Source organism: Phascolarctos cinereus, unplaced genomic scaffold (genome assembly GCF_003287225.1).
Source record: "Phascolarctos cinereus isolate Bilbo 61053 unplaced genomic scaffold, phaCin_HiC Scaffold_726;HRSCAF=1367, whole genome shotgun sequence".
Classification (NCBI taxonomy): Eukaryota; Metazoa; Chordata; class Mammalia; order Diprotodontia; family Phascolarctidae; genus Phascolarctos; species Phascolarctos cinereus.
Genome location: NW_027556098.1, coordinates 373,708,941 through 373,731,418, shown reverse-complemented (window position 1 = coordinate 373,731,418; position 22,478 = coordinate 373,708,941). Strand labels below are relative to the sequence as shown.

Here is a 22,478-nt window from a genome sequence, read left to right as displayed (position 1 = left end):
GTGGCTATGGGGTAGTACCCTCCTGCTCATCGTGGAAAGGACCCCAGGTTCTAACTTGATGGTGGTATACTTGGACATTCAGGAAGCAGCATCAGTACCACTGGCATCTTTCTGTCATCCACAAGCTGAGACCACCAAAAGACAGGTAGGGCAGCAGTGGGGTGGGGGAAGGGGTACAGGCCTATGACCCACACATCTACCTGTCATCTACCTGGGGGGAGGCAGGGGGAGGTCTCCTGTGATCAATTTTATCCCTCTGCTTTCTCTTACTTAATGGAAGCTTGAATGATTCCATACCCTTAGGGTTTCTGACTAATACCAGGTGATGTCTGACTGTTTGGAAGATTCCTTTAAATCTGCTACCTTGAATCTATACCATGCCATGCAGTGTGACAGAGTGTGGAGTCAGGAGAAACTTGGGTTCAAATTCTGCCCCATACACTTACAAAAAGGCAAGTCCCTTAATGTTCTCTGAACCTGCTAGGTGGCGCAGTGCATAGAGGGCCAGGCCTGCAGGCAGGAAGACCTGAGTTCAAATCCAGCCTCAGAACTAGCTGTGTGACCCTGGGCAAGTCACTTCACCCTGTTTGCCTCAGTTTCCTCATCTAGAAAATGAGTTGGAGAAGGAAATGGCAAGCTACTCCAGTATCTTTACCAAGAAAACCCCAAAATGGGGTCATGAAGACTTGAACACAACAGCGAAAGGAAGATAGTGATACCTGTGATACCTAGGCATAAGAATCTTTTTCACAACAGCATGCGGTTCTATTTATTAATTCTATTTTGAGGGCACAGCTTTGCAAACCCTAAAAGAGATATGACCAGTTGTCATCTGCATTGATCACAGAGGCAGTTTGGTTTAATAAGCAGTATACTATAGTAATTGCTTGCATTTTTAAGACATGTAAGTTTGTTAAATCCTATATTTATGGAATGGGGATGGGGAGGAATGCTGGAGAAAATTTCGGTAATGTAAAAACCCCTCAAAGATATCAGTAACACTTATTTAAAAAACCAAAATGCTTTACCCACAACAATTTAGGAGGAGGGGATAGTGCAAGCATTATTATTCCCATTTCACAGATTAGAAAGCTAAAGCTCAGTTGAGTGACTTGTCCATGATCACACACCTAAAAAGGGAATTTGACCCAGGTCTCTTTACTCAAAGTCGGGCACTCCAGCAACTACACCACGCTGCCTCCAGTAGAGAAATTATTGGAGTCTGGTGGAAAAGATGCTGAATTGGGTCTGAGGACCTGGGTTCAAATCCACTTGTGTGGCCTCTTTGGTCAGTTCAATTAAATTCTGTAGACCTCGGTTTCCTCATCTGCAAAATGAAGAGTTTGGAATTTCTGACCTCTGAAGTTCCTTTTATTTATTCATCTGTGATCCTGTGATTCCTGGGTTTGAACTGGCTTAGACATTCAGGAGCTGTAGGAACCTGATGGGTAAATCCCTTAATCACTCTGGGCCTCAATTTCCTCAAATGCAAAATGGAGGATAATGATACTAATATATTGGCCTGTCTCACTCGGTTGTTGTGAGGGAAGAGCTTTTGCAAACCTTAAAATGTCTTTGGAAATGTAGGTTGTTATCTACAGGGCTATCATGTGGAAGAGAGATTAAATTTGTTCTTGCCGGCCCCAGAGGACAAAGCTGGGAGCAGTCAGTGGAAATTGCTGAGACGGAGAGTTCAGATTAATCCATATAAGGGGGAAGAGGGCCATCTCCAGTCATCCTGACCTATATCCCACCAGACCCAGACGGCTCCAGAAGACAAAGCGAGGCCGGTGACTTGCACAGCCCTCCCTCACTTAAATTCAATTCACTTGCAAATCATGGCATCACCTGCCTAATGTCATAGTCCTCTTTGAGAAAGAAGAACAGACAACAATAACAAGGGATGGGGAAAGTGGAGCAGTGGTTAAGAAGATTGAACTTGAGGGGCAATTAGGTGGTGCAGTGGAGTCGGAAGGACCTGAGTTAAAATTCGACCTCAGACACTTACTAGCTGTGTGACCCTGGGCAAGTTACTTAACCCTGATTGCAAAAAAAAAAAAAAAGGTTGAACTGGTGGTTGGAAGAACCTGATTTCAGTCCCTGCATCTGACTGAGTGTCCCTGGGCAAGTCTTCTCAATGCTGTCACCTATAAAATGGGGATAATAATAGCACTTATTTCCGGTTGTGAGGATTAAATGAGGTAACATCCATAAAATAGATTGTAAATCCTAAAGCTTCTGGGTGTTATTCCCAACCATCCGAGCTGTCTGACAAGGGAATGGGCCACACGGGTGGATTCCTTTCACGGGAAAATCTTCAAGCAGAAACAAGAGACCACTTCTCAGGGATGGTGTCTCAGGCACTCTTTCTGGATTCTTGTTTGTGGGATCAATGGCAAGCCACAAGGATCTAGGCCACAAAGCCTCATTTTACGAAGGAGGAAACTGAGTCCCATAAAGGTTAAGTGACTTGCCAAAGTCACCCAGGTAGCGAGCATCAGAGGTGGGGCAAAGGTTAGGTCCCTGCCAGCATGGACAATTCCATCTATAGTGACAATGTTCCTCTGTCTTGCTTGTTGTGAAAATCAATGGGAATGCAGATATACTGGAGCTTAAAAGCCTGCAGAGGACCCCAGGAATTGGAGTGGCTCTTAGTCTGATCTCTCCCTCCGTCTGAGCTGGAGGCTCCTGGAGGAGAAGGTTGTTCCAAAGAGTGGAGAGAACAATGTTCTTTCAATAGGAAGACCTGGGTTCAAGTTCTGCCTTTTGACGTTTACTAGTTGTGTGACCCTGAGCAAGTCACCTTCCCTCTCCCAGCACCAATTTTTCCATCAGTAAAACATAAATGAAAATAACATCTTTACACACTTTCCTTCGCATGATTGTTATAAGGAAAACCCTTTGTAAGTATTACAGTGCTGTAGACCTGTGAGCTAGACTTCCAATTGAGAGCAGGGGCTGTGTCTACACTGGCCTCCTTTACATCTGGTGCGCAATGAATTGATGAGTCGGATTTCCTTTAATTGAGGACAGATGTAACAAGAAAAAAAACGTAGGGCCGAGGATTTACTCTAAGGAAAGTCAGGTGTGCACTCAAGGGCCCTCAGCATGACACCTGCTGCACAAACACTTTGTGATTCCCTCTTTGGGGGTAGTGACTGCTTCAGCCTTTGTGTCTACAGTACCTGGCATAGTGCTTGGTGCTGAGTAGATGCTTTATGCATGCTTCTGGTTCTCCATTTCCTGTGCATAGTCCTTGTCTTTCCAACCAGACTATAAGCTTACAGTGAGCAGACAGTTAAGTCAACAAGCATTTACTGAGCATGGACTATGTGTCAGGCACATCGTGTTAGATCACTAGAGATAACCAAAAAAAGGCAAAAAAAGGGCCCTGCCCTCAGGGAGTTCACAGTCTAATGGAGGAGACAACATGTAAATAATTATGTACAAACTCTCTCTCATTCTCTTATTCTCTCTTTTTGTTTCGTTCTCTCATTCTCTCATTCTCTTTCTCATTCTCTCCGTTTCTTTAGTTCTCTTTTTCTCATTCTCTTATTGTCTCTCTGTACATACACACATACGCACCCATACATACACAGGGTAAATTGGAGACAATCAAAGAGGAAAGGCGTTAAGATTAAGGAGGGCCAGGAAAAGCTTCTTGCAGAAGGTAGGGATTTTAGGTGAGATTTGAAGGAAAGCAGGAGGTAGAGATGAGTAGAGAAAGAATTCCAGGTACAGGGGTTTGGCCCAAGAATATGCTCAGATTCAGGAGATTAGGAGGAACAGTAAAGGAGCCCAGTGGCTTAGAGTACATGGAGATGTAAGGTATAAGGAGATGAGAAATATAGGAAGGGACCAGGTTATGAAGGGCTTTAAATTCCAAATGGAAGATTGTAAAATTAATTCTGGTGTTGATAAGGAGTCACTGGAGTTTATTGAATTAGGGTAGCAAGGTCAGATTAGCAATTTAGGAAGATTAATTTGACAACTTGAGAGGAAGATGGGTTGGAGTAGGGAGATACTTGAGGCAGGGAGAGCACCAGCAAGCTGTTGAAATAATCCAGGTGTGAGGTGATGAGGGCCCAACTCTGGATGGTGGAAACATCAGGAGAGAAGGGGGAACATATGATAAATGTTACAAAGGTAGAATTGGCAGGACTTGGCACCTGCATGGATACAGGGGATAAGAGAGTGAGGATTTGAGGATGATACCTCAAAACCAAGGAGCCTGGATGACTGGGAAGATAGTAGTGCCCTGGAGGGGGCAAGGAAAGGTTTAGGGGAAAAGATAATGAATTCAGTTTTGGACATGTTAAGGTTTTTTATTTTTTCAGCCAAAGACAAAGTTTATTAAAGATCTGCCATATTGGCCAGGCTCTTAAGGAATCTAAACATTTGTGACGCTCGTAATGACAAGCGGGCTTGAGCAAGTCTCAGCACCTGGCTAGATTATAAGAATTTGAGCCCTTGGCTGGATTCTTAAGGAATCTGAGCATTTGTATCGCTGATGCAAGCAGGCCAGATTTTAAAGAATCTGAGCCCCTTCATGGAGACAAGGTGGACCTTATATACAGAAAAATTATGGGAGGGATCTAAGAGTGGCCAAGTAGTTTGGCGTGACTGGAGTTGGGGGCTGGGAGAAGGGTTATCTTGATGGGGTGACTGGGAGGTAGAAGGGGATCTACGTAGGATCGAGGTTGGGAAATGTCCGGGGGCCATCTGGAGGTAGTAGACTGGACTTCTTAGTTTAAGATGTCTACAGGATGTCCAGTTTCAGATAACTAATAGGCAACTGGAAATGCAAGACTGGAGATAAGGAGAGAGGGTAGGGCAAACAGGCCTGAGAATCATCTGAGTAAAGATGGTAATTGAGGACAATTCTTTTCTACTTACATCTTGTAGATATCAACACAGATTATGTTATTTGTCACTGAGCAACTTGGCTTTTTCCATCATAGGGTTTCCTGATGACATCCTTTATCCTTCTTATGTTTAATTCCTTATTTGCAATGTCCTACAGCCTGCCCATGGCTACTGTACCCTCACTCCATGCCCTCAGGGAGATTTCTGAATTCATATCTTGAAGACTGTTTCATATAGACATATAATACATGATACAGCCATGATGCAGCCATAGAACATCAGAATAAGAATATTGCTGCTAAAAAAGATGGACCTTTTTTTTTTCAGGGAGAAGCTTGAGGTCATTAAAACAATTTTTACTGTTTTCCAAATGCAATCCAGCCTACTTTCCTCCTCCTGTACTCTCCTGTACTCACTGTCTGTTTTCAGTATCTATCCAAGGTATTAATATACATATATGTACATTCTACATACATATATATCCATATCTCTATCTATCTATCTATCTATCTATCTATCTATCTATCTATCTATCTATATTTTTGGTGAGGCAATTGGGGTCGAGTGACTTGCCCAGGGTTACACTTCGGCAAGTATCAAGTGTCTGGTCTAAAGCTGGATTTGAACTCAGGTCTTCCTGACTCCAGGCCCCATACTCTATCCACTGCAGCACCTAGTTGTCCCTAGATATATCTATATTGGAAGACAAACTATAGATTCCCTGACTCTATCATGTAGTCTAGATAATGACTTTTTTCATCCATTTAGTTTTTCCTATATGAATGAAGTCAGGTCAGGTTTCCTTCATCCACTTAGTTTTTCCTATGTGAATAGTTAGGCCAGGCTCTTCTGAATGAATCTAGGAGGAATACCTTAATCAAGGATATCACAGATCTCACTGGATCATGTAGGGAGAAAGTGAGATTCTTTTCCTTTTGTTTTTGTATCCTCAACTACTTGTACTTAATAATCACTTATGATGCTTATTGGATTGGATTGTTGGAAGTAAAGCCAGTCATTAACCTTAAAGCACAATCTAATTGTCATCTATTGTTATTAACACTATTATTAGCCCTGCTCTGCTTTTTAACCTTGGGATCTTTAACAAGTCACTCCCTTTGTCTTTTAGCTTCCAGCCTTAGTTACTTCCTCTGTGAATGAGATAATGATCACATCACATCAGTACTCATAGCACTATCTATTTCAAAGAAATGTTGGGAGGATGGAGTGAGATGCTACTCTCCCCTAATCTTGAGACCGAATAGATTCTCCCTTAATAAGTGAAATCCCAAATAGTTGGCCAAAGCGCATAGATGTTAAGTGACTTCCCTGGGTTCACACAAGCTAAGAAGCTGAATTTGAATCCAGGTTTTCCAGATGCCAAAGCCAGCACTCACTCTGTCTACTACATCAAAGAAGCATCCAGCATGTATGAATGCACCCTCTTATCTCCTACCCCTAGCTTCTATCATGGATTTGCTCCCGTAGGCCCCTGTCTATCTGAACCAGACCCTTCATTCAGGGGTACAAAGTGAACACCTTCCTCCATTTTAGGAACATCTGATAGAACTGTGCATTTATTTGAACAATGTGCAACATAAATTCAGTCAGTAAGTACCCTGTGTGACAGGAATATGCATTAAAGTACAGTACACTCTTTCTTTCTAGGCCCAGAAAGTGGTGTGGAGAGGGGCCCGGACAGCTGCCAAGTACCCAATCCCTCAGCATCTCTGACCACTTCTAATCATTCCACACAATGACCTTCCTCCCCTGCACAATGTGCAAAGTCTTTTTCCAGAAAGCACCAGATCCATATACATTTACAGTTATATACAAAAAAAAACATTAAAAAAGAAATTGTACAAAACATTCCATTTTGCACCAACGTAGAAAAGTGTCCTGTGTGTTTTGTTTCAACAAGTCTCTAAGCCTGGGTGAGTGGCCACTTGCTAGGCCATGGGGTGTGTCCAGTCTCTGCGACCTGGCAGAGGTGGGATCCTTCTCCCCTCTGAGCTCGGGGCTTGCCACAAAGACTCCTCTCCTGGGTGAGGCCTCTTTTCTCCTGTCTCTCTCTTGGCTTGGGTTTTCTCACTGGAGATCTTCCTGCCTCCTTCCTGTACTCCTGGAAGAAAGGGAGCAAGAGACTCTGGTGAATGGGGGTGGGGGGAGGGGAAGGAAATCTTTCCAGAGTTTTAGATCTAGATCCAGAAGAGTTCCTAGAGATCATTAGATCCAACCCCCTCATATTACATTACAGTGGAGGAAATTGAGGACCGGGGAGGGCAAGTGATCTGTCACACAAGGAGTAAGTAGGAGGGCCAGGTCATGACATCTCAGAACTGGAACTTCTCTGACTTCAGATTCCTCAGTCTTCCTACCATGGTGCTCTATGCCCTAAATTCTCCTTTCTGTTCCTGTGCCCTTTTGAAAAAACATGATATGATATAGTCCAAGTATATGGGTCATATCCTGTTACAACAAACTCTCAAGGTTTTTTGTATCTGAGGAGAAAAGAAAGCTGTACCGGGAGTTAGAAGACTTGGGTGTGAGTCCTGGCTCTGCCAATATAGCAAGTCACATCCCAATTCTGGCCTTCAGTGTCCCCATCTGAAAAATGGGGACAATATTTGCACCACCCACCTCATAGGGTTTGGTGGATCAAACATGACTTTCTTTGTAACCGTGTAATGCTACATAAATGTCAGCAATAATGATAATAAAGAATTGTTAGACTTCCACAGAATAAGACCAGAATCAAGATGTGGATGTTACAAAGAAACAGATTTTGACTTAATGTTAGAAATGTAACGGATAAAAGTGTCTAACAATAACACAAGTGACCTCAAGATGTATAATCATTAGAACCTTACAATATAGAATGTCAGAGCTGGGAGGGACCTTAGAACTCAGAATAACAGAGGTGGAAGGGAGCTTAGATTATAGTGTCTGAGCTCAAAGGGGCCTGAGAGATCATATTTTTGTTGTTGTTAAGCTATTTTTTCAATCATGTCCAACTCTTCATAACCATAGGGTTTTCTTGGCAAAGATACCGGAGTGGTTTGCCATTTCCTTCTTCAGCTCGTTTTACAGATGAGGAAACTAAGGCAGACAGAATTAAGTGACTTGCCCAGGGTCACACAGCTAGTCTGAGGCCAGATTTGAACTCATGAAGATGAGTCTTCCTGATTTCAAGCCCATTATGGCCCCATCCACCGTGCCGCCAAGCTGCCCAAAGATCATGCAGTAACATCCAATAGAGAAATCCTCCCTACAACATCCCTCACAGGTGGTCGTCAGCATCTTCAGGGACACCTTCTTGCATTATTGAACAGCCATTCCACACTGGGACATGTTCTCATAATTTTTTTTTTTTTGCACATTGAGTTGAAGCCTTCCTCTCTGTAACTTCCACCCACTGGATCTAGTATGCCTAATTCCAGGCCTGCACAACAGAGGGCTGTGTTCTGTACTCCAGAGCATGCTGGGAAGTGGGATAACCCCACTAAGGCCAGGCTTTGTGGTGGGGGGGGGGAGATGGGACAACTGCAGCAGGTAAAACATTCTGCTTATTGAAAAGATGGGGACTCCCGTTGGCCGGTCCCGAGTTATACCTTCTCCCAAGAACTAACTTTCAAATATTTGAAGGAAGTGATGAAAATAAACCCTCCTTTTACTCTTCTCTTCTCCAGGCTAAATCTAACAATTCAGCCAACAGTGTGGTGTATTGGGAAGCTTGCTCAGGACCTGAGTTCAAATCTTGGCTCTACTGTTTACAAGCTGTATGTGTGATGTTGGCCAAACCATCTCAACCCACTGGTCTTCAATTTCGTCATCTGTAAGATGAGAGGGTTGGATTTGGGGACCACTGAAGTCCCTTCCAACCCTAAATCTGTGATCCTCTTAGGTAGCTGGTTCCTTCGACTGCTCTTCCCATGAGACATTCCCATTACCTTCCTCTTGCCTTTACTTCAGTTTGGCAGGGTAGCCAGCTGCCTGTTTCTGGAGCCCTGGCCGACTCTAGATGATAAGATATTTTTTACTGAATAAGAAGTTGGCCAGGGTGGTCTTCAACTTTCTTTGAATTCTTAAATCCTGTGCTTTTCTTTGGGAGCACTGAGTTGCTTTCAGGGTTTCTCCCAATCTGTGCTTTGCATTTCTTTTTCTTTCTTTTTTTGGGAGGAAATTGGGATTAAGTAACTTGCCCAGAGTCACACAGCTAGTGTGTGTTTGGGGCCACATTAGAACTCAGTTCTCCTGACTCCAAGGCCTGGTGCTCTATCCAGTGCACCACCTAGCTCTCCCTTGTGCTTTGCATTTCAAGGCAATCTCCAAAGATCCAAAAAATGCAGACTTCCTTACCTCCCACCTTCCCCTCCAGCGGGCTCTTCTTCCTCTTCCTCATCCCCCTCTGCCTCGATGAACTCTTCTTCTTCCTCGTCTGTAGATAAAAAGCAAGCAACAGCTTTAGAATGGGCTGGGGTTCCTTGCTCCATCCATCCACCCTCACCTCCAGATGTACCGAGCAGGGGCATTCCACCCTTGTTCATCTATCCAAGGCTTCCTTACCAGAGGGGAGGCCAGAAGCATGGAGAGGGTGGGAAGCTTGCTGAGGAAGGTCCAAGGGGAACAGCAAGTGTTAGCACACCTGGAGAATGACTAAGTCTTCCCTTTTCCCTCTTCCTCCCTTCCTTTTCTCCTCCCCTCCCCCCAACCCCAACCTGGGGCTGACACAAAGACATTCCTTTGTTTCAGAGCTACCCACTGCCTATCACCTGATCTTGCTGTGGCCTTGAGGAGGGACTTTGGGTAAGACATTGTTTGTCTTTGACTCCCTGAAACCACAGGAGAGATAACGGTGGTCTGGCCAGAAGAGGCAGAATGCTCTCTGGACTCAGAGGTCAAGGTCCTCCCTGGAAGCTCAACTCTGTGTCTCTGCTCAGTCCTGGAAGCCAAGCCTTTGAGCCCTCTCCCTGCCTGGAACGCCTTGTCCTGCTCACCCTGTTCTTCCAACCTTCAATACTCTATCTTCTCAGTAACTCCTTTGAAGCTGGGTGAGGGACTTTTGTATCAGTTTCTTAGCTCTCCTAGACTCATAGCCTGGCTGGGTCAGCTTAGAAGTAACTAGGAAATCCCTTCCCCTCTCTAGGCCTCCATTTTCTCATTTGTAAAACGAGGGGGAAAGTTGAATTAGATGCCTGCTAAGGTCAGTTTCCACTCTGGTTTTCTGTGATCACATAATTTGTTCCATGTTTCTTTCCTTTGAAAGGGGTTTGTCTCCTGGGAATCTGAAGACAGGGAACAAATCCCCTAATCTCCATGATCATCTTCCTTGACTCTTAACTGGACCCTGTTTACTAACCAGATTAAATGTTTGGAAAACTTTTTACCCTGGAGGGCCTGAATTCAGTTACACTGATTCAATGAAGCAACCATGTATTCAGAATCTACTGAAGGGGGAAATTTTGTCCATGTAAAAATATATATCAATAAAATTTTAAAAATATGTTTTTAAAATAAAAGAGCTTATACTGAGTTATAGGATGTCGGCTCAGTCCTGGAACTCTTGCTTCTTTCCTTGGGACCTGGGGCAATCCACTTAATATTTTAAGGCCTGCTTTTCCTCTTTTGTGAAAGAATGAATGAAAAAATATTTAATAGGGGTTTACTATGTGTCAAGACCAGTGTGTCATAGAATGAAGAGCTCGGGTTTGAAAACATCTGAGGTCCCTTCCGACACTAAATCTGAGTCACCCATGATTCTACTAAAAGGGACTTTGGGGAACACAAGGTAAATGAGGCACCTGCCCTCCCTGCAGTGTTTTTCAGTCCAGTAAGGAGGAAGGTTACTACATTTCTAAATTATAGGATAAAGACTTTCCCTAAAGGGCTCAATGCTGGATTGGAGAGGTGAATTAAGGCAATTGAGGTCTTTTGAATGCCTTCAAGTTACAGATTATCTACCTTCTCTGATGGAAAGGAATCACAGAAAGTTAGAGCTGGAAGGAATCTTTGAATATAGACTGTTGGAATTGAGAGGGCCCATACAGCAGAGACAGAACGCAAAATGTCAGAGCTGGGATAGACCTTGATCACAGAGTGTCAGCGCCTAGAGTGGCTTCAGAACATAACATGTAGAATATAGAATTTTAGAGCTGGAGAATATAGAGACAGAATATCAGCTGGCAGAGACTTTAGAATATAGAATGGACATGGAGAGTGGAGAAAGGCCATGGGATGTAGTGAATAGAACCCTAGATTCTGTCAGGAGATTCTAATGTCAGTTTCAGCTCTAAGACTTGTACTCTGTGGCCACAGAAGGGTCATTTGACCTTGCTAAGCATCAGACAGATTTGAATATTTCAAAATCCAAAACCTTCTTTCTTATACCAGCTAACAGAATTGCTCTGCTCTTACTGTCAAAATCATCTCCTAATTCACCTAGATATAAATATTAGCAATGCTTTTAAAAAGACACTTTCATAAACCTCAGTTTCTTCCTCTGTAAGATAGGGATAATCCATGTCACAGGGTCATTGTGAAGAAATCTATTTGTTTACTTTAAAGCCCTTTCAAAATGTGAGTTGTTATTATTCAGCTGGGATGTTAAAGCTGAAAGGGACCTTAGATACCATCTAGTCTCAATGTCCTCATATTAAAGCAGAAGAAAGTGAGAGCCAGAGAGGGGAAGTGACTTACCTGGGGTCACACAACTAGTTAGTGGATGAGCCTGGACTAGAGCTGAGGTCTTCTGACTCCCAGTCCAGAGGTTTTTTTTCTGTTCTACCTTGGACAGGGTCCAGATGTCCATTGTTCAGCTGATCTGTACTGAGGTTGAACTAGATTGCTTCTGAAGCCCCTTTCATTTTAAAGGTTCCCTGATTTTCTGAACGTAGGCATGTCCCTGTAGTGGGAAATCTCTCCTTCTCTCATAACCTCTCCTCTGCCATCAGCCTAGCTCTGCCTCTTGGTACCCCAGGTTTCCTATAGTAGGGTAGGGAAATAGATCCTGTCCTTCCCATTGAAGTCTTACCTGACATGAAGTCAATTGCCCTCAAGGTGTCTGCTATGTGCTCCAGATCCAAGGTGAAGTAACCCATGTTCTCAAAGCCTTGTTCTATCTTGCCTAGATGGCAGCCCTTGGATGCTTCCACAATGCTGGAGAAGACAAGACAGTGATGGGTGAGATCTCATCTCCTGCTATTCCAGAGCCCAAAGAAAGAAGTTCCCTTTGAACCTCTCTTGGGGCAGCTAGATGGTGCAGTGGATAGAGCACCGGCCCTGGATTCAGGACACCTGAGTTCAAATCTAGCCTCAGACACTTGATACTTACTAGCTATGTGACCCTGGGTAAGTCACTTCACCCCATTGCCTTGACAAAAAAAAATTGAACCTCTCTCAAATGTGAGAGTGGCTTCTCCCTCTGTTCCTTACTGTTCCCTCTATATTTAGCCACACTCCACCTCCAGATGAGGGTAGTGTTCCATCCCCCAGGGGATCTGGCCTAGAGCCACATATAGCAGGAGAGTGAGGCGGTTGTAAAAATGTGCAGCCAAGTGCCAAAAGTCAGGAGCCCTGGGTTCTAGTGTTGATTCTGCTACCTACTTGCTGTGTGACCTTAAATAAGTGAGTTTACCTCTCTGGGCCTCAGTTTTCTTAACTAAAAATGGGAGAGTTGGACAGTATTCTCCAGGGTCCCTTCAACTTTTGACATTCTAAATCCTAATATTAGACTGTAAGCTCCTTTTTTTGCCTAATTTTGGATAATTTTATTCTTTTTTTAAAAAAATAATTTATTTTTAGTTTTCAACACTCATTTCCATAAGATTTGGAGTTTTTAATTTTCTCCCCCTCTCTTTCCCTCCCCCCCACAAAATGGCATGCAATCTGATATAGGCTCTACTTATACAGAATGTAAGCTCTTTGAGCTAAATATATAGCTTATATAGCACTTTAGTAATATCTATCTATCTATTTATCTATCTATCTAATCTCACTTGTTCCATATGACAACCCTTTGAGGTGGGTGATATTATCTCCATTTTATAGCTAAAGAAACTGAGGTTGAAAGAGTTAAAATCAGGGGTGGGAACCTGCAGCCTCAAGGCCACATGTGGCCCTCTAGGTCCTCAAGTGTGGCCCTTTGACTGAATCCAAACAAAATTGGTGAAGTTTGGATTTAAAGGGCTGCACTTGAGGACCTAGAAGGCCACAAGTGGCCTTGAGGCCTCAGGTTCTCCACTCTTGGCCCAAGGTTTAAATGCTAGTAAGAATCTGAGGCAGGTTTCCAAGCCCAGAGCTCTATCCATTATGATACCCAGCACCTTGCCTAGTGCTTGGCATATGCATAGTAGGTGCTTAATAATGGCTTGCTGAATGATTGATCAATTCCCCTCTCTGCCTTAACATTCTAAGTTCTAAGATGCCATGAATCCTTGGCATTCTGTTTTCTGCAAGCTTTTTTTTTCTACAAGTTTTCCTTCTAAGCTCTGACATTCTATTATAGAAGGTACCTTCCCCCTCCATTATTATTATTATAATTTTATTATTATAATGGAGACAAGCCAGAGTTAGAGATCGGGGGGGAAAAGGAAGCAAAATATTCCAGGGCCTTGGAATTACAGAACCTCCCAACAGAATTCATCAGGAAAGGTTAGGATGGAGAGAATGGGAATTCCCTTTAGGCTGGTTGGAGGATTGGGGCACCAAAACCCTGAATTTCTACCCTCAAGGAATACTTACGCTTTGATCAGTGGCTTGGCATTCTGTGGGAAGAAAGAGAGAAGGCAGAGGGTTAAGTCTGGATAGAGGTTCAGCCATTGGACTGGGCACTCAGATGCTCTAAAGATGGGTACCCATGAGCCAAAGACTTCCTAGTAACCTGGGTTTCCCTGGGCCAGCTATGGCACCAGAACTGAAGAATGTCTCCAATCTCTTGGTTTTTTTCCCTTTGCATGTGGGTCAAAAATCATTTCCCTGGCACCCTCCCCAAGCCCTGTTACAAAGTCCCAAATCTGGCCAGATCCTGAAGGAATGGGTTGGGAACTCCTAATGTTTGACAAGCCCTTGCCTCCATGGTTCCTGGCAGAAGGGAGACCCACTAGAGTCCCATTCCACAGGTTATCTATCCTTTCTTCTATCCATGATTCTTCATCTTCCCACAAGGGCATAAGGAAGTTGCTTGCGGCAGAGAGCCCTAGCCTAAGATTCAGGAGACTGGGGTCTGCAAACTGGTTCTTATCCTTATCCATGGTGTGACCTTAAGCAAGTTATTTTATTTCTCTGACCTAGAGTCTCTTCATCAGTAAAGGATGAATGGGACAAGATGATCTCTAAGGGCCCTCCTAATTCTGACATTCTCTGTTCTAAGTCCCTTCCCACCCCTGACATTCTATGTCCTAGGCTCCCTTCAATTTCTGACATTTTATGTTCTTAGGCACCTTCCAGCTCTGGAATTCTATGTTCTAACATCCCCCCTAGCTCTGCCATTCTATACGCTAAGATTCCATATTGCTCTGACATGCTATTGATCTTTTGATGGTTGACGAGACAGTGAGAAGCCAGCTGCTCACCATCAGGAAGGCGGCTCCTCCTGGCTCATCCATGGATTGGATGGCTGTCTCCACCAGTTTGGTGGCCTTTTCCAGCTGCTCCCGATACTGCTGTATCAGGGCTTCAATGAAGCTGATCTTCTCCTCTTGCTCCCGAGTGATTCGCTGTAGCAGCTCACTCTTCTTCTCATCTAAGATGGCATACAGGACATCAAACTTTTGGCTCAGTTCCTCCTTCACTTGATGGCTATTCTCCTGGAGAAACAGAGAGAGTTTCGGGGTCACCTCCTCTGGGGGACTAGATTCCCTTACTCCAGAATCCCATGCTGGATTTTTCCTTATTCTCTTCTTAGCTCACATTTCTATAGTCTTTTGATCCTAGATTTATAGCCAGAAAGAACCTACCCTAACCCAAAGGGTTTTTTTTGAGGAAAGTGTTCTAGAAACTATAAAATGAATAGACATATAAGCTGTAATTATATGGTTATTATTATTATTTATTATTATTCTAATTAGCTGATTATCACCCAATTCAGAGCTCTTGCTGTCCAGGGTGGGCACTCCAGGACAGGTCAAGGTTTGACTAATTCCCTCTCTAATCTGGATTCCAACCCTAATGGGATTCAGAGAAACAAGTGTTTGGGGTGGTTTTGTTTTTAATACAATTATGCTAATGGTTTTCCAATTTTGAACTATTCTTTTATCCATGGTATAAATCCAACCTGATCCCACAGGTCATCTATCATTTCTGCTATCCATGATGCTTTCTCATCTTGAATAATTTTTAAAAATGTATACTGTAGTCTTTTTACTAAGATTTCATTAAACTTTTAAAAAAATTTAATATTCATTAGCGATACTACTTTATAGTTCTCTTTCTTCGCTTTATTCTTTCCTGGTTCAGGTATTAGTACTATACTGAATCTCATAAAAAGAATGTAGCAGTATTTTATAATTTTGAGAATAATATGTATAGTAGAGGTATTAATTGTTTTTTAATCATTTAATAAATTCCTTCTGGACCAATCTTTTGTTTTGATTTCCCTTTGGTAGCTCCTTTATAGCTAGTTCAATTTCACTCAGAAAAACCAATGCTAGAATTGATTATATCCAAGGAAGCAGTAGACAGAGAGAAAGGAATCACAGAATCATAGAGTATTAGACTGGAAAGAGCAGTATATTTAGAATCAATAGGACCTGCGTTCCAATCCCATATTTGTAAATTGCTACCCATGCTACCCATAAAAAGTTACCCATTTGTAAATTGCTACCATCTCGGACAAATCACTGAACCCCTCTGGGTTTCAGTTTTCTCATCTGGAAAATAAGGGCTCTTTTCCAACTCTAAGTCCCAAGTTCTTTTTCATTTCCACATCTATTACACCTGCCCAACCAGTCGTGGGCACTGGGCCTCTAACCGTGACATATGGAGGAGCCATTAGGGGCCATTTGGAGTTGGAGAGGGGGAGGGTTGGGTTATGGTGGGTGGCTCCAGTTTCCCCAGGCTGAGCCGTTTCTCCCATTCCTCACCTTGGTAACTCTACAGGAGTCTTCCAGCTGAGTGATGATCGTCTGCACTCTGTCATTCCCAGCTACCAGCATGGAGATGCAGTTGCTCAGCTCTGTCTGAATAAGGAGGATGGAGGGGAGACCAAAATAGATTTAACCTCTACTTTGCCACGAGACAAAGGGAAGTGGGGATACCCTTGTTCCAAGTCTCCAACCCTTTCCTTTAGGGAGGGTTCCCCAAAGGGATTGGGAACCTCTCTATTTCTAGGGATTAGTGGCAGGCTTAAGCCTGGAAAAGGAATCATAGAATCATTGAATATTCAAATTAGAGCTGTTAAGCTCATCTTGTATAAGAAGTTTTTATTCGAATATTTTATTTTTACATAACCTTCATTCCCAGATATATCCTTCCCACTTTGACAGAGTTGTCTCTTATAACAAAGAATAAAAAAGAAGGAAAAATAATAATGTGAGATATTAAAGCAGAAATGGACCTTAGAACACAGAACCTTAGAACTAGAAGGGACCTCAATGATCAATCAGTTCATACTATTCATTTTTACAGATGAGGAAACTGAGGCCCAGCGAGGTCTCCTCTAGCTCTGAAATCCTGTGACTATGACTTCATGGCTAGTTAGTAGCATAGCCAGGGCTAGAATCAGGAAGGATAGAAAAGAAGAGAAAAAGAATAATAAGTAAAGATGTGGGAGGAAGAGAGGGTGTGTGAGAGAGGAAGACAAAAGGAAGGTATCCCTGGTGGACAGTAGGTAGAGGCTTTCTCCTCAGCCCCTCTCCATGGGCCCAACTTGTCCCAGGGATAAGAAAATGGCATTTTCTGAAGTCCTGGGGAGTGGAGGAGAGGTTTGGAGGGGACCTTGTAGTTGTGGAGATGGGATTGGGTGGGTTAGAAGGGAAAACAGCCTCCCCCACTCTCTACTATAGGAATAGCCCTGTGACCTGAGATGGCCCATGGGGAGAGGGGAAGGCAAGAGGCCCTATCCCTTGGGGTCTGGCTTTTCCCTAGGGCCACACCCTGTAACTCTCAAGTGACAGTAAATATAACAAGTGACCTCAGGCCTCCCTCCTCGATTAGAGGGAGGTGGGGAGATTGCTTCTCCCAGCGCCCTGGGAAGTCCCTCCAAGGCTATTCCTGAAAGGTCCAGCTCAGCACATCCCCTGAGCTCCAATCAGCAACATGAGGCATGAGCTATAAAGGCTCCTTCTTACCTTCTGGCCCTGAAAGACGTTCTGCAGTGGGGCCACCTCGCAGGCCTTGTGGGCCCCAAATACTTTGCACATGGAGCAGGTGGGCACCTCGCAGGTCAGGCAGTAAATGTTGATCTTCTCATCCTCATGCTCCTTACACATGGGGTGGTTGCCCTTCTGCAGGGGCCGGCTAGAGGGGAGAGCCCAGACTGGTCACTGGGGTACTACTACCTCTGCCCCGCCCCTCCCAGAAAAGGCTCAAAGTCTCACCCATCCCCCTGCTCTGGCCCTGGGGGCTTCAGGGCAGCTCATGGAGTGCCCAGAGGTCCCCCCACCCCAGAGCTCTGTCCCAGGAGCAAACAATTGTCTGGTCTCCATGTGGCTGGTAACAAGAACTCTGATCTCAAATAAGCCAGTGTCCACTGCTGCTCCCAGAGACAAGGGCAGCTAACCCAGCTTGGGCTTTTCATTAGATGTAGAGGGCTCCAAATATTCATAAGGCCCTAGACTCAGAGCTAGAATTAGAGGTCATCAAGTCCAATCTCCTTATTTTATGGATGATGAAAATAAGACCCAGAGAGGTTAAGTGATTTTCCCAGGGTCACACAGTTAAGGTTGACAGCTAGCAAAGGAATGGTATTCTGAATGAGCAGAAGAAGTGGAAAAGGGTCCTCCCAGCAAAGATTCCTTCCCCAGGCCAGGACTTTCCCTGCCCCACTTCTTAACCCTTAATTCCCTCCTATTTTGTCTCCATTAATTCATACCTCTCCTCTCCTTCAAAACCTTCTCCTCCAGGAAGTCCTCTTTGACTACTACTACAACTGGCTTTCAGAGGATTGTTGGATGTAGAGCTGGTGAGAACCTTAGAGATCATCTCTATTCTGAGCCCCTTCTTTTACAAATTTGGAAACAGAGGCAGAGAGAGGTTAGGTGACTTGCCAAAGATCACACAGGTAGTAAGTAGAACTAAAATTTGAACCCAGATCCTCCAGGATTCTTTCCACTGCACTGTGGAGCCTGCCTTCCTTCATCCTCTACTCTGTCCCCTTGGTATTTGCCATATATGCCTTCTTCCAACGTTTCCTCCTGAATCTGTGCAATGCAACAAAAGAAGCCAGCACTGAGATGCAGACTTGGGTTCTAATCTTGGTTCTAGCCCCCTGACTGCTGTGTGACAAGGGAGAACTCACCTCACCTCTCTGGGCCTCTGGATGACTTCTAACATTCTTTCCAGAGCTGATGCCATGATTCCTGAACCAAGAGACCCTTCCCACTTGCCTCTTTCTTTCCCTGCCTTATTCATTTTCTTCTTTCTAGTCAGTGTCAATGTTACCATAAGACCAGTGGTGTCAAGCTCAAATAGAAATGGAGATGACTAAATTGTATGGATGGATCCCTGCCAGCCACATATTGACTCAGAAATCCATACCTATTTATGTATTTCCTTTTAAATTAATTAATTTATTTTGTTAAACATTTCATGATTACATTTTAGTCTGGTTCAGGCCACACTGGAGTGTTGTGGGCTGCACACGGCCAAACACACGTTTGACATCTGCACCCGCTTTGGCTCTGGTCAAAAGGCTGATTTTTGATCATTGGAGTATGACATTATTATCACTAATAATTAACAAGAAGGAGTACGGTCAAATGGAAAGAGAGAGCCAGGAGATGCAGCTCCTTAATCCTGGTCAGGTCACTGGCTTGTGGTACAGCTTGGGATCAGTTTCTGGGTCTTAATTCCCAGTTCTGAGAGAGAGAGAGGGAGAGAGAGAGAGAGAGAGAGAGAGAGAGAGAGAGAGAGAGAGAGAGAGAGTGTGTGTGTGTGTGTGTGTGTGTGTGTGTGTGTGTGTGTGTATGTACTTGTGTGTGTACGTGTGTGTGTGTGTGTGTGTGTGCTGATGACAATAGCGGATATTTACCTGGCATTTTAAGGTTTGCAGAGCTCTTTACAAACATGATCTTATTTGGGCCTTGGAAACAGCTCTGTAAGGGAGAGACTGGAGGTATTGTCCTCATTTTATGGATGAGGAAACAGGCCCAGAGAGGTCATCCAGCTAGTAAAGGGCAAGATTTGAAGCTAGGTCTTCCTGATTTCAAGTCCAACACTCTGTGGCCCCTTCTAGTGCTGGTATTCTGGGTTCTAAGGGCCCTCCCAGCTCTGACATTCTGGGTTCTAAGGGCCCTCCCAGCTCTGACATTCTGGGTTCTAAGGGCCCTCCCAGCTCTGACATTCTTGAGTTCTAAGGGCCCTCCCAGTTCTGACATTCTCTTTTCTAAAGTTTCTCCCAGCTCTAATATTCTGGGTTCTAAGGTCCCTCCTAGCTCTGAATTCTGGGTTCTAAGGTCCCTCCCAGTTCTGACATTCTGAATTCTAAGGGCCCTCCCAGCCCTAATATCCTGAGTTCTAAGGTCCCTCCCAGCTCTGACATTCTCTGTTCTGAGGCCCTTTTTAGCTCTCATAATCTAAAAAATTTGGGTAGTTTTTTTTTTAATCAAAGTGCTTTCCCATCCTCTATCTCCTTTTATCCTTACAAGGAGTCTCTTTATCTCCACTTTACACACAGAAAACAGAGGCCCTGCTAGGAAGCACCATGCTTCAGCTCCTACAGGATGATGGAGCTGAACCAGAGTCCCATTGTGCAGCCCTGGGGCTCTGGAACAGGACACATCCCAGCAGACCCTTGGTTAAGGGTTTAGACAGGAGGCTGGAGGGAAAGGAGGACTTTGGAAAGCTGGCCACCACAGCAGCTTCCCTGAGAACTTCTGGGCCCCCATACTGGAGCACCCATCACATAATTCTGCCTTAGGGTCAACGAGCTGCTGCTTAGTAGCTCTGTGGCCTCAAGCAGATCATTTCCCTTCTCTGAACCTCAATTTCCTCGTCTACAAAATGGGCCCAATAATACTTTTTTCCCCAAATAATACTTATACTGCTTCCCCCACAGGGTTGTTCTGAAGCTCAAAAAAGCTAATGTATTTAAAGCACTAAATTAATGACAAGGCCATAAATTAATGCTGATTATTATTCTTTCCCTAGTTTAATATTATGGCTATTCTCACTCTTTTCCACTGAGGAAGAAGGTTCCCAAAATTGGTTCATCATTTGGTAAAGTTCCAGCTTTTTAATTTCTTCTGCCCTTTTTATCTCTTTCTCCCTTTTCCCTCTTCAGCATCAGCTGCTATGTATATAGTGAATAGTGCACTGGACCTGGAGTCACCGAGGTCTGAGTTCAAATCTGGCTTCAGACACATACTAACTGTGTGATCCTGGGCAAGTCGCTTAACTGCTGTCTGCCTCAGTTTCTTCATCTGTAAAATTGAGATAATAACAGCACCTACTTCACAAGGTTGTCACAAGGATAAAAATGAGATAATATTTGTAAAGTATTTTAAAGTAAACCTTAAGTACTCTATAAATGCTAGTTATCAGTAGTATTATCATCACCACAGAAAGTGGGTGGCTGGCCAGTCCCAACCTTCTCATCTTACCTCTAATGCCTAGGGCCTGGGTATGGGGGAATCAGTCTCCATTCCCTGGGCTCCTGGCAAGGGAGGTCTTATCTAGACTAGCCCCATCAAGACCTTAGAGCTGGGGCCAGTGAGCTCTGGGAGGTAGGCTTAGCTAGATACAGAATCTTGATGCAGGTTTGTGAAAGGGATGGAAGGTAAGAAGGCAGGATGGCATCTAGGATCCAAACCTTCTTCCTAGGAGCTTGGCCAGAGAGAGTAGAGACCTCTCCTCTTCATCTCCAGGGACTCCTTTGAGACTAAGAAAAGAAGACCTCTCCCCCATCCCCATTCAGCAGCCCAGAGGACATGGGGGAAGAACTGACCTTGAACATTCTTGTTTATAGATGTCAATGATATTTTCCACCAGTAGGTTCCTCTGAAGCCCATACACCCCATGCCTGTCCATGATCACCTCATGGCGGCAGGATGGGCATCGGAAACGGCCTCCTGAAATGGAGCCACCTCGGTTGGACCAGTAGGGGTTTGCAGCCTGTGGATGCCAAGGATAGAGGAGGGGTCACCTAGTTAATATCATTTTCTTCTAAATTGGAGACTTCTCTCCCAGACCAGCGTCTGATCCATCCACCCTCAAGACTTTATCCTTCTCCTGAGAAATGATACCCCCTCATTTCAGGAACAGCTGTGAACCCTTAGCTGGGGAAGACACTGCCTTCCTGATCACCTGCCCCCTGCCTCAGCCCCTCCCTCGCCCGGCCACCCCAGGGCTCTGGGCCCACTGCCACCCTGGAGCTGGCTCCAGCTGGAGGGGTCTGGTTTCTTTCTCCTCTCTCCTCACCTCCCCCCTTTATTACTAAAATCAGTTGCCTCTTGGAACTCATTGGTCAACAACCTTATCAAAAGAGGGGGGAGGATGAAAGGATTAGGGGGAGCACTAGTGGAAAAAAATCTTGCATCATGGAGAAGGGCAGGAGTAGCCAACTGTCTCCCTACCCCCTCCCAGGCCCCATAGGAGGCTCACAGTGGGAAGAGTGATAGGAGCAGTAGGAGATTGTAGGATTTAGAGACATAAGAAACCATAGAGATGATCTAGTCCAACCCCCTCGGTTTCCAGAGGGTGAAACTGAGGCCCAGAGAAGTTGTGACCGGCCCAAGCTCATACAAGCAGAGCTGAGATGCTAACCTTGGCTCCTTTGACTCCAGTCTGGTGTCCCATGCTGCCTCCTAGAGAAGAACTGTGATGACCCAGAGCCTAGCACGTGGAGCCAGGCCAGTTTAGGCCCCAAAGTCTCAGGAAGCTTTATATGGGGATAAGGGTGTAGGGGGTGGTTCTCAGGGCCTCCAAGCACTGACCTGAAAGATATCGTTGGCACATTTTCGGCATAGGTTGTGCTGGCAGGGCAGGATGACCACGGGCTTGGTGAACATCTCCAAACAGATGGGGCAGACCAACTGCTTCTCCAGGTTTTCCATGGGGTTCGAATCATGAATCAGACCTGACTTATAATCCATCCCTTGGGGGAAGCAGCTTCTGGCTTCACAAGCACGCACTGAGTGGGCGCCCCAAGTTCCAAAGACTCTTGCCTTGCTCCTTTCCTCTCGGCTCTTCTCAGACTCTGGGATTCTGTCTTTGTTCACAGTTCCTTGGCTATTTATAGCCAGCCTTGGGTCACATGAGCTTGTAGGAGAAGGGACTGACCAGGCATGCCGATGCCCAAATTGGCCAAGGGGCTGTGGGGGAAGGGGGGAAGGGAGGAGGGTGGGGAGTGGATTTCGGGAGAGTTGAGTTTCCTCCCTGCAAAGCAACGGCCTTATCACATGCCAGACTGAGCAATCGCTGTTCTCAGGGGATGGGGGCCGTAAACAAGGACAGGCTGT

At 44.7% G+C, this 22,478-nt stretch overlaps 1 protein-coding gene and 1 long non-coding RNA gene across 5 annotated transcripts in view; one reads left to right on the top strand and one right to left on the bottom strand.

The window, feature by feature from the left end:
* The window catches only part of LOC110206113 (uncharacterized), a 12,397-nt gene extending 1,999 nt beyond the window's left edge, over positions 1–10,398 (top strand). The window contains exons 2-3 of one of the 4 annotated variants that reach the window (XR_013482502.1): positions 83–8,701; positions 9,619–10,398. This is a non-coding gene — a long non-coding RNA (uncharacterized LOC110206113). Of the gene's footprint in view, positions 1–82 lie in introns of all 4 variants that reach the window. The other 3 variants (XR_013482501.1, XR_013482500.1, XR_013482499.1) reach the window with 3 other exon arrangements.
* On the bottom strand, positions 6,426–22,478 carry TRIM63 (tripartite motif containing 63). The gene is made up of 9 exons (XM_020983172.2): positions 21,954–22,478; positions 20,966–21,132; positions 17,151–17,319; positions 15,945–16,040; positions 14,436–14,669; positions 13,606–13,628; positions 11,897–12,021; positions 9,226–9,304; positions 6,426–6,988 (listed from the first exon to the last, which is right to left on the bottom strand). The coding sequence occupies exons 1-9, from the start codon at positions 22,110–22,112 to the stop codon at positions 6,955–6,957; spliced, it is 1,086 nt and encodes a 361-aa protein (XP_020838831.1). The 5' UTR covers positions 22,113–22,478; the 3' UTR covers positions 6,426–6,954.

Excerpts from the sequence above, each read along its gene's own strand:
- TRIM63 (XM_020983172.2), bottom strand. The coding sequence starts at position 22,112 with ATGGATTATAAGTCAGGTCTGATTCATGATTCGAACCCCATGGAAAAC. Across the intron at positions 21,133-21,953 it reads GTGCCAACGATATCTTTCAG|GCTGCAAACCCCTACTGGTC; the intron begins GTCAGTGCTTGG and ends TGGCATCCACAG. Across the intron at positions 12,022-13,605 it reads GCCAAGCCACTGATCAAAGC|CATTGTGGAAGCATCCAAGG; the intron begins GTAAGTATTCCT and ends TGTCTTCTCCAG.